Source organism: Abramis brama (assembly GCF_963993115.1).
Source record: "Abramis brama genome assembly, chromosome: 9".
Classification (NCBI taxonomy): Eukaryota; Metazoa; Chordata; class Actinopteri; order Cypriniformes; family Leuciscidae; genus Abramis; species Abramis brama.
Window position 1 is genome coordinate 32,078,184 of NC_139971.1, and position 12,390 is coordinate 32,090,573.

The 12,390-nt window shown below is 38.2% G+C and overlaps 1 protein-coding gene across 1 annotated transcript; it reads left to right on the forward strand.

The window, feature by feature from the left end:
• Positions 1 to 2,207: 2,207 nt before the first annotated feature.
• LOC311089983 (carbohydrate sulfotransferase 1) lies at positions 2,208 to 12,000 on the forward strand. The gene is made up of 3 exons (XM_084125050.1): positions 2,208 to 2,321; positions 6,077 to 6,244; positions 7,776 to 12,000. The coding sequence occupies exons 2-3, from the start codon at positions 6,106 to 6,108 to the stop codon at positions 8,903 to 8,905; spliced, it is 1,269 nt and encodes a 422-aa protein (XP_083981176.1). The 5' UTR covers positions 2,208 to 2,321; positions 6,077 to 6,105; the 3' UTR covers positions 8,906 to 12,000.
• Positions 12,001 to 12,390: the final 390 nt, after the last annotated feature.

Consider the following 12,390-nt stretch of genomic DNA (forward strand, 5'->3'; position numbering starts at 1 on the left):
TGTAAACCCGAACACCGTTTTCCTCACGCCGTTTAAATAATTAAGGGAAAGCTGGGTCTTTATCAAAGTCCGTGGTTTTGGTAGCCATGGCTGCGTCCGAAATCGCATATGCTATACTCTCTTGAGTAGGTTCTTATTTTGAATATGTATTTACTTCACAACCAGCTAGCGTCATACTAAATAGAACATACTTTTTTTAGCGGTTGTGAAGTAGTAATTCACTAATTACTAATTACTAAATTTGATAGCCTATTCAAAATAACCTAGGCTACTCAAGAGAATATGCGATTTCAGACGCAGCCATTGCTTCACTGCCATTCATAAATCCTCTCCCGTGGCCTCATGGGATAAAGTGTCCATCGTATGTGCACTTCAGAATCTAGTCGGAAGAATTAGGTCATCCGGGTACTTTTTGCCTACTCTTTTATGAGTACTGTAAATTTGGACATAGGCCTACTTCTTTTGCCACATACTGTTTTTCGCCTACTATAGCTTAGGGAAGTAGCCTATGCGTTTTCAGATGCAGCCCACGCGACACAGAGCACATGTGCAAGGAATACACCTGCCAACTAAAGTCTGGAACTAAAGTCGCTAAAAGTCGCTTATTGGCGGAACTACAAACTGTTTAAGACTATACTGCTATAGTCAGAGGTGGAAAGAGTAATAAAATATTCAACTGAAGTAAAAGTACTACTACTTCAATGAAATGTTACTTAAGTACAAGTAAAATTACCAGTCTAAAAATCTACTCAAGTAAAAGTAAAAAGCAGCTCATTTAAAATGTACTCGCAAATTTTAAACTGTTATCCCTTTATTTTTTGGGGAAGTGTTGCAAAACAGATTTACCAAATTAAACCATGGACAAAAAAAACATAACGTTATTCCTTAAATAATGTTTAAATAAATTGTATTATTATTATTATTGTTGTTGTTATTATTATTATTATTAATTATTCACGATACAGCACTATATAGCGGTTACCACACAATACAAATATTAAAGCCAAAAAATATGTATCAATGCAACTTTCATGAAGTAAAATTAGTAAAAGCCTTCCTTCCGCTGGAAAAAAAACAGTGAACAGTAACATTAGTTACATTATTTCGCCATCATTTTGACCCATACAATGTATTGTTGGCTATCGGGAATACTATCTTAATGAGTGAGTCTGTCAGACAAGTAGAGAAGACTTTTATATCGAAAGCAAGACGCAACTCAACTGACAAATGACTAGCGTTTCAGGGCACGTTTTAGGCCGAAACTGTTAAAAGGACAAGATATCGCAGCGGACTTTTTATTATGAATAGGCCTATAGGACTGACCTGTAAATGCAGTAGCCTACACTCGCTTACTCGATCTCTCGAATTCGTAACCTTATGCACCAGAGAAACGAGGGCGCAGCCATAGACTGTTGTCTTTGCGGTCACTCTCTATATTTCTATGGCATTGCTGTCCAGGAGTAATTAGCTTTTGAAGTGGATTTACTTAATGTAGCCTAAAGTTAACGAAAGTTATCATGAGTATTGTAGTGTTTAAAGCAGATGTCTTAACTAATGTCAATCGACCGGGAAGATTTTAAAACGAGCCGTTCATTCATAAATACGCAAGATCGCTGTGAAAATACAGACCGGAAGACGTGCAAACGTGAACGCCACATATCTTGATGCTTTCTGGTGTGTAACGCACAAGGGAAATAATGAATAATGTCGCTCTCTTTACACAAAGCTATTAGGCTACTTTTGAAGAACTTGATCTATTGACTATATAGCTTAGGATCCCTTTGCTTGGCATAGGCTATTTCATCACCATTTATTGTCACTGCATGAGGAAAAAGATTGATCAATAGGCTAGGCTACATTGGATGATTAATCTGTGTTCCTCATGAAAGTAAATCATCAAATTTTGAAACGACATGAAGATGAGTAAATAAATAGCCTACCAGAAATTAACTTTTTGAGTGAACCCTTATATAGGTAGGCTACAAGCAATGAACTGTTCAAAAAAGGAAAGTCAAAAAGCAACTGGTTTGTAGTAGCCTACGTCAGGTACAAGCAACCAGAATCTTGTCTTCTCTGATGCCCGTTTCAGAACGCAGACAAACCAATGACAGAGGAAGAGAAAACCCCACTGGTTATCCACGCGCGCTGCCCACCCCCTGCGTTTTCAGAAAGCCAACATTATCCATCTGTCACTTACAGACGCTCAGCACACGTATCATTTGGTTGATATATAGGTGGGCTGACTCGAGAACCAGGACTATCTGAATAACAACTTTACTGGATCGAGTCCATGCGTGGAATCTTTCAGCGCATCGTGAATGGTAAGATATCCGTGGATCGTCCTCTCACTGTCCGTTCCGATCTAAATTCGTTCATTAGGTTTTTGTTGTGTGTCTGCTGTGTAAATTATACCCGCAATACTGATCATACTAACTTATTGCAAATGATTGATAGCCTACATCCTCTCCCGGAGCTTGGGCAAGAAGTTGTGTCAGCGGAGGCTGTGTGAGTGATGCTCTTGACAGATGTGGCTGGGTTCAGTTCAGTCTGAGAACTAAACTAGAAATGTAAACTGCGAATAGCTCAGTCCTGATTCTGATCAGTGACATTTACACTATAGCCTACCAGTAAGATGCTTGTAAAATATTTAATAAGTTATTTGTGTAATTAAAGTGGCAGCATTGTTAAAAGAGTTAAGTATGATTCGTTTTATAAGTGTAATAAGATAAAATATTTAAATCATTTTTAAATCAATTAACAGGATTATACAGTAAGAAAAGTAAAAGATTATGCATTATACCATATCAATGTTGTTTCTATAAAAAATATTGCAAACCGGACTAAACTGCACTGCCAGTCTTATTATGGTCTCCAGCCCTGGTCATAATGGTCTATTGGCTGGTTTTAAGGGGATTTTTGGGTACTTTTCAGCAGGTTAGGCTTGGAGACCATGAATACCTTGGTCAGGCTATGAGACTGTCTTAATTAGCAAACCATTTTAGGCTAGTAATGCACTATAGACTTGTTGATGGTTATTTATTGATCGATACTGTATCTGTAGGATTTATGCTTTTGGGATATTATTGATTTGTCGCTCACATTAGTGTTTTGCCTATAGCTATATTGACCATAAACACACATTAACCTTGAATAATACTGTGCCTGTAGGCATGTAGACACACATAAAGAGTTTGGACACATATAAATAACATTCTTTGGAATCCTCCATATCTCTCTAGTCTTGTATTAACATCTTAATGGTAAATTTGCAAGGGAATAAATCCATCTGCTCGTCATAAAAACAAAAGTTAAAAGTCTTTTCATTCCTGTGATTCAATTCAGTGTGGTCAAAAATGTGCTGTAGACGTATCATGTATACTGTAGGTTGAGAACTTGGCAAAACATTGATTTCTATTTTTGGCAGGGAGTAAACTTAAGTTTATATTGTGGTGAGTTTTGAGATGATTTTTTGTACTCCTAAGTATTCAAATATTTAATTAATTCTCTACTCATTTAGGTGAGGTGAAAGCATCTGTCATCTTTGTAATGAGTTTTTAAAGCAGATTATGACAGTATATTCACAGCAAGGTCAGGAGACCCAAAGACATTTACAGGGGAGAAATGTGACAGATGAATAGATATCAATTTTCTTTCAGTAGCACTTTCATGTCTGATAGTGCATGATGTCTTGATTGTGTTGGTCGATGTGGCTGGAGCGATTTTGTCAAATGGCAGAGAAAGCTAATCGTAGCTCTCAATATGTGTACCTGATGGAAATAAATTTCCCCCCTACATCCTATATTCCCAATATGGTAATCAGTTTGTTGGATGAAAAAGCAGATTCATAAGAGAGTTTATTGTATAAGAGACAAGCCTGAAAGTCCTATAAAAGCTGAAGCCAATGAGGCTTTCAATATCTCTATGATTGAAGAGAGAAAGACTGTCTTTACTGCAATCTAGACGCTGAAGTATATGTTAGATTGATTCTTTTTTTATTATCATTTCAAGAGCCATCATAATGTGTTCTTGGCCTCTTTCTTATAAAAGAAAGTGCAGTTATCAGAAAACATGAGAGTTGACCCAACCAGTGGTTCACAAAAATGTGACCAGCAGGTCACACAGCTGTAAGATTAATGGATTCAACGTCACAGAAACAAAACAATCTTATCAGTCTCTTGATGGTGCTTTAGTAAAACAGCTCTCTTGTGCCAATAGCCGTATATAACTGTCATTATACACTTCAAAATAAAAATAAAGTTTCCAAAAGGCGTTTCTTTTACAGCAATGCCATAGTAGAACCATTTTTGTTCCCCAAAGAACCTTTCAGTGAGCAGTTCTTAAAATAAACATTTTTTATTAGTTTGAAGAACATTTTAAAAATCTGAAGAACCCTTTCCCACTATAAATAACTTTTGTGGAATGGAAAGGTTCATGGGTGTTAATGGTTCTTCATGGAACCATAAATGCCAATTAAAACCTTTATTTTAAGAGTGTGCTGCAGTGGTGACTAGCCCCTCTCAGGGACTAATGAAGAGCACAGGGAAACCACCTCATTGAATGTTCAATTAGCAGGCCAGCAAGAGCTTTTTCATGCAAAGTTCAAGGAACCTGAGGCAACCAAAATGGCTGTTCGTTGATAAGGAGTTTGTTGAGTGCTTGATTGTCATATCAGTAAGTGTATGCCCTAACAATGTGTTTGAAATTCTGAAAACGTCCAGAATTCCCATGCTACATTTTTTTTCTGACATGGCTGTTAATTTATATTAGCTGCAGAAGAGAATGTGTGAAATGGGATTTCTGCTTCTTACTTTTCTTCTTACAAAATCACTGATACCACAGACCATATAAATTCATGGAATAACAGAGAAAATTGTACTTGGAGGCCATCACTGCCAATTTTGTGCCACCTTTGATTGATGAAATGTTTCTTAACGGCTGGCTCAAGAGAAACATTTGGCAACATACATCGCTGCTAAAATAGGCACTGCATTATTTAAGATGGTATTTTCCATCATTTGAAGAGAAATGAGACTGTGATGAGAGGCACAGAATATGTTGCAGATATTGCATTTCTAATAGCAACACCTCAACCAGCGTGAACTGGAAACTGCAGAAACGCATTGATTTGGAGCAGGTTTTGGGCAATTTAAAAGTGGAACGGTTGTTATTTTTTAGCTGAAGAAAGACCAACTAGCTTGGGTTGTCATCTATGACTAACACTGAGATGCAATTCTAAAAGTTTTGAATTGAATAATAGGCATTCAGAGGTAGAAGAATTCACATTATTGTTTCGAAGCACATGCTAATGGACAGATCTTTGACAAAACGACAAATGTTTGTCCACATCACAGCTTATTTTGGCCAAGAACTGCTTGCTTGAACAGGAACAGTGTAATTTTAAGATCACTGAGATACTATTGTAGTTTTTTTAATATTATTTTTCTGTTTTCATTTTATGTAAAACAACGTCAGCATTTTTATATGCTCTTATACCACAATGATAGAATAATAGGCAAAATTTGGCAAACTATTTGAATTATTTCTTACTCGGATGTATCAACTTTGTAATTTGTTTGCTAGGCTCAAATGAGCCTCAAAAATCATTCTGCTGTCAACTATTAAAAAGCAACTTATTTCACACTAGTCCAGGTGACAGAAATGGCAGCCTTTATTACTGTGGTTATGGTTTTGCACTTATTTAAATATGGAAATAGTATGGAAATAGGGCCAAGTAGCCTACTCTGTGATTGTGAGAATAATCAAAATATGTATTAAAGTCCCAATTCCGAACAACTCCTTGTTTAGGTTTTAGCTCCCACATTGATAATGCATCTCACATCTGCCTATTTGTGATGGAACTCCACAAGCACTCAGTGTGATGATTATCAAATGCAAAGCAGACACACTATTTGCAATTTGATGCATATTTTAAACAAATCTTCTTGATATGCACTTGCATTTAAGTCTAAAAATTGAGAGAAAAAAACTGTGTAATCCTTCCTGAATGCTATATTATTATTATAGTAAAAGCCATGCAAAATAAAAGTAAATGTAAGTGTGCATGCTTTCCTCACAGAGTGAAGAATGTGATGGTAACGGAGAAGTATGGAGTGCTCGTGGAAGACTCTACTGCTTCTCGTGTGCACATCCTTGGGGGTGCAGTACACTGCCATCCGTTCCCTCCATGACTCCTTCAGTGGCCCATGCCAAGACTCCGCCCACTGCCAAGGACGACAGGGTAAAGGTGAGTCACTGTCCTGTAACATGAAGAATTAGATTTTCACAGTGACATTTAACATTGTATGAGCTTTCCTCCAGAATAGTACTGTCACCCCCAGAATGGAAAATGAAATTTGGAAGTGGAAATGTGTGGTTTTTATTCAAATAGCATCAGGTTTACAATACCCTACTGATGGATTTTATTTACATGTATTTTTATTAACAAATCAGCAAGGTTTTCCACTATTTATATCTGCCAGTTCCTTAAGAAATATTCTAGATTTTTAATACCTTCATTTTGTTTCTTTAATCAAAATATTTCAAACAAACCTGTTTTAATCGGTAGTCATTTTTTAGTTTCCACATATCCTCAGTTTTACTTTTCAGCAAGTAGCCTACAGTAGTATAAGGCATAATGTATTCTGTTAATTTAGCACATTTTTTTGGTTAGTTGTTTATCTAGTTTGTTAGAAGTTGGTTTTTCACACTTTAAAGCATCTAATGTTGTTAGAAAAAATGACATGATATTATGGTATGATTAAAATTTCTAAACATGGCTCATTCTGTTAATTTTCTTGCCATTGTGTAATTAATCTTAGAATTTTTAAAGCTCAAAAACTGAATAACAGCAATGACCCATCTGCGATATGTCCTCAATTTCATTTGCATTCAAGTCCAAGTGCCGGGATTCATTTTTAGCACAGTTTAAGCCCTCCATTAAATTATAGTTTGTATAGAGACTTAAATTCAATTAAAATTCATGCTTGGTTATAGACGTAGCTTTAGCTGGTTTGACAAGATTATGCTGAAGGTTCCGGATGGCATTCTCTCTATAGGCTTATCTCTCTCAGGTCATCACTTCTGTAATGAGTGAGTTTGTAAGGAAAGACATTAGCAGAGAACTGGTAGAAATGCAACCTGGAAATTCCCATCGCATCCGCTGTAAGGAGCGAGAGATGGAATATCAATAATTAATTCTACAATTATCTCATCATTAATCTAACGTAATATGTCCTCACGGACCAGCTGTTTGCACTTCCAGAAAGCGTCGACTCGCACAACCTAATGTGCCATGCGCAATCAGTCTCTCATCAGCCGTAATTACACTCGTTATCAGTCTCTCTCACCCTCCTGCTATATATAGTAATTGTTCATTTTGAGCAAAAGTCACATCATCTTTTTTCATATGTGAAGAAATGCAGCCATTGTTCAAATTTCAGTTTTATGCGTTATTTTTCTTTTCACATAATGCTCCAAAATGGTGAAATGATTACCATCGCAGAAGGAGGCAATTCAAGTCTTCAAAACAACTATTATTGCTGTACATCTTCTCTCTGCTGTGAGGATATGTTTTTTAAAATTGCACTTTATTAAAGTTTTTGTTAAAATGAAACTTTTTTCCCCCAAACTAAAGCTCCAGGTATTTTTTTTTTCTTACCCAAATAACTGATTGATTAAAGATAAAGCTGAACTAATTGGGTCTTTTGTGGCCCTATAATGTCCTCTGTGGTTTCAGAGCGCCGTATTATCTCACTTTCTCTACTTCTCTTCCCCAGAGCAGAGATGGAAATCTCTCTGCAATGACATCCATGTCCCTGCTGAGACTAGCAGTAGCACTGCCACCGCTCGAAAGCACATCCTTCTGTTTGCACAAACCCGTAGTGGCTCCTCCTTTACCGGACAGCTTTTCAATCAAAATCCTGGCATATTTTATGTTTTTGAGCCTCTTTATCATGTGCAACAGGCCTTTACCAATTCTAGTAGCCGCCTACAAAGGGCTTTGGATGGCAGAGCTCTTCTGGGGGCCTACCGAGACCTCCTGCTCAATCTCTACAACTGTGACTTCAGCTTCCTGGAGAGCTACATTCGCCCTGAACCACAGGATCACATGACTGGGACCTTTTTCCGCCGCAGCTCCAGCCATGCCCTGTGCACGCCGCCTGTCTGCCAGGAGGGTGGCGAGGAGATTCTAGCAGGGCAACCGGATGAATCCTGGTGCCCGAAAAAGTGCCAGGCGCTAAACCTCACTCTAGCCTCTCAGGCTTGCCAAGCACGAAGCCACGTGGTTATAAAAACAGTTCGTATCCCAGAGGTAGGCGACCTACGCACGCTGTCAGAAGACCCCCGTTTAGATTTGAGAATCGTCCATTTGGTGAGAGACCCCAGAGCCATTCTTGCATCCCGCATGACTGCTTTTGTAGGCAAATTCAGGGCCTGGAAGATCTGGAACGCCACTGGCCGCCAACCGCGGTACGTGGACCTGACGCAGATAACAAGTACGTGCAGAGATATTGAGTATTCTGTGGAGACCGGCTTGCAGAACCCCACATGGCTGAGAGGGAGGTATCTATTGGTGCGTTATGAAGACTTGGCCTTGAATCCTGAGGAAAAGGTCAAGGAGATATATCGATTTCTGGGGCTGGACTTGCATCAAAAAGTTCTCACATGGATTGCTCATAACACCAATGGCACCATCCCTTCTTCTTCCGATTGGAACTATAAGTACTCCACCACAAGAGACTCTAAAGCCACAGCTCAGAGTTGGAGAGTACATCTGAACTTTGACATTGTTAAGACAGTTCAATCTTTGTGTAACAGAACTCTTGCCCTACTAGGCTATAAGCTTGTCCAGTCTGTAGATGAACTGAGGAATATTACAAAAAGTTTAATGGAGCCCAGGACGTAGTGAAGTTAACTTTTATGTGAACTAATGATTCATTTGGAAGACACTTTTATCCAAAGCGACTTATATTGCATTCAATGTATACGTTGAACCAAACAGGGCTAATATAACCAGTATATTTGGTTACATAATATTGTGTTAATTGCTTCCATCCATGAAAATGCATGCAACATTATGGATACTACTTTGGGGGAAATTTAGCTCATGAATAATAATTAGGTTTATGTGTGCTTTGTAACTTTCCTTAAAGGTATAATTTGCCCAAAAATGAAAATCATTTTCTCACCCTCATATTTTTCCAAACATTTATGACTTTCTTTCTTTTTTGGAACATTAGATATTATGTGTGTGTTTTTCCAGATGTGTTTTTTTTTTCATGCAAAAAAAAGTCAGTAGTAACAAAAAAACTTTTTGGTTACCAACTTTTTTTTTAAATATCTTGTTTTGGGTCATGCAGGTTTGAAGAAATTATGACAGAATTTTCATTTTTGGATGGGCTATCCCTTTAAGTGCCTGGTCACATAAAGTAATTAATATTCATGAGCCAGGACTTTAGAATAGCATAATGATAAAAGAGCATCCATGTCTATAATTTTCAGCTTGTAAATGTGCATTGATGTGACCAAAGAACCACTACCGATTATCGACAAAAAGCACAGCAGACTTGCCAGTGACAACACATGCCAAAGCTGGTCAAATGAAGTCAAGAGCATGTGTTATCTGGACGAGCCCATAAATGGCCTTAAGTATGAATGTTGATCAGCAAACATGCCCTTACAACCCCATAAACAGTCAAGCAGAGATCTAAAATGACTGAAATGCCACTCAGCGCCATTGAAAACTCATTTTCCATGTTCTTTTTAAAAGCAAAGTCCCTAATAAAATCAAGTCGGCACAGAAGGTCATGTTGTTCAGTTTAAATCACTGGCAGACAGTTCAATGCGTTTTCATCCACCTCAAATAATTTTTTAGAAGCCCCAACGTCATAAATGATCTCTCTCTGATGGCATTTGGGAATTTGTATGTCAGAGTCAGGGATTACTTCTAAGTGCAGTGTCAACATTGGGAAAAGAACTTTGGAGCTATCGAGCTACTTTGCAATTTGAGGATAACAGATATAAAACTACAGAATACAAATCAAATTCCTGATTTAAAGCTGCCGTCGGCAACTTTTTTTTTTTATCATATTCACTGAAACCGACACTATGCTCCGACAGAACAACATAAATCAGCCAGTTTTTGAAAAAAAAACGCGCTTCTACTTCCACCTGGAGCCTGTTATTTGTTTTACAAAAATCCACCGCTCCCGGTTCTTCTGGTCCAATCAGCGCAGGGTTGTGTGAGATCTGACTGTCAGTCACAGTTCGTGCACACGCCACAGATTCCCCCTCCCATCTCGCGCACGTTACAATAACACATGCACACGGCTGAAGTTCGCAGGTGTGTTGGATTGTACGAAGCGTGATGGCGGAGAGAAAATCTACTAACAAGCTTCCAATTCCTCGATTAACAACCAGAGCTAGGAGGTCCAAAACAACCAAGGAAAAGAAAATTATGCCTCGATGCTGAAGAGACGGGTGCGTTCACAGAAAATCTGGTGCACACGCACTGACGAGCACGAACTCGATGGGAGGGTGCTTGGTGGTAGTGGGGGAGGGGCATGAGAGTAGTAAACAAACATTTTTGGCTAAGTCCCCTCAATCTGCCAGACTTGCCGACTTGTAGTTTTTCCTCTTTGTCGCCATCTCTGTTCGAAATCTGCAATTGCAGTTATCCGCGAATTATCAACTCTACGTGGGTTGTGCCTCGGCACAGCACAGCGCGGATGAATCCAATTTTTTTAGGAGAATGTGTGACTGTCAGTCACCACGCCGGTGTGGATACTGTCATTCGGAATCACAGATTCTGCTTTTTGGAAGGATGACCAACATAAGAATTTTCACCGGAAAATGTCACCTGAACAAGTAACTAACATCCACTTTTGTTCTGACCAACTAAGTGAAAAAAAGCATTGCAGTAAATCGCGCTGATTAAATCTAACGATCACTTAAGCGATGTCTTACCTGTCCAGCAGAAAAAAGCCGCCTCTGCGTCTGTTTTTAAAAGCCGCCTCTGCGTCTGAGTTCACGCCACCTTTCAAAAGCCCTTCCGATATTTATCCTTGTTTTCGCATGGGCCCGGTTGCATTCTCTTTTTTTTCTTTAGCCACTCCGAAGTCCGAAGTCTTTTGCGTTTTACAACGGGTGAATCTCCAGTTGTCACTGGTGATTGTCGTTTGAACCTTTCTGGATCCGCCATTAAATTGATAAGTTTAATTATATCAAGTGCTGTGAGAAAAGGCTATAAATCTCCACCTCCAACATCCTCACACGCAATATAGCCTACTAGCCGAGACTCCTCCTTTATGTGTGATGTAATGACGCAAAGACATGCTCGAATTTCCCGCGGAAATCCATCAGTACCACTGGAATTAAAAACATTATTGCAAGCTTACAGTTTTGAATCGAGCTAAGGCAAGCAGATAGTTTTGAACACTGGCTGGTTATGTACTTGCTCAAAAATTTATTTTGGATCATTTTTAACCCAAAAAAGTTACGGACTGCAGCTTTAATTAATATGCTATCTCCTGTTCACAGGGCCCCCTTGAGCTTGAGCACGGCTGCAGCCCATTCGATCCCTTGGGTTAATGTGGCTCTGCTAATTATTGTTTTAGTTCATATCATGGATTAAATGACTAAATCCATGAACACATCATATTTTGGAAGGTTGGGCTCAAATAAACAATACTCAGATTCTCCAGAAAAAAATTGAGAATAGAAATGCAGATATTATGGTGTGTGGGAATATGGAATTGTGCCTTTAGTCTTAAAATACTCTTGAATTTCATGATGTCTTGGTAACTTTGTGTTGTTGTTCATGCCATCCTGTACATTAAGCAATTCATTAATTCTATGTGAATCATTTCATTAATTGCAAACACTTTTACATTTTGGACAAATGCTGTGTAAACAAACTGTTACTCATCTCAGGTATATGATGATTAAATGCAATTCTTCGGCCGCACTGCCAGTTAATAAATATGCAGAGAAAATAGAAAATCTATGGTGAAATAAATTATTCTTCATTACTGTAGGAACCGGTGGTTCATAATGATACATAATGTGTTCGTTTCATTTAATTATTTATTTATGACAAATTATTTATGGTAAAGTATTATGCAGGACAACTGGTGTAGCAGTATTAATGATCGGTTTTGAATGCTTATTTGTCTAGCCTATATACAGTGAGGAAAATAAGTATTTGAACACCCTGCTATTTTGCAAGTTCTCCCACTTAGAAATCATGGAGGGGTCTGAAATTGTCATCGTAGGTGCATGTCCACTGTGAGAGACATAATCTAAAAAAAAAAAATCCAGAAATCACAATGTATGATTTTTTAACTATTTATTTGTATGATACAGCTGCAAATAAGTATTTGAACACCTGAG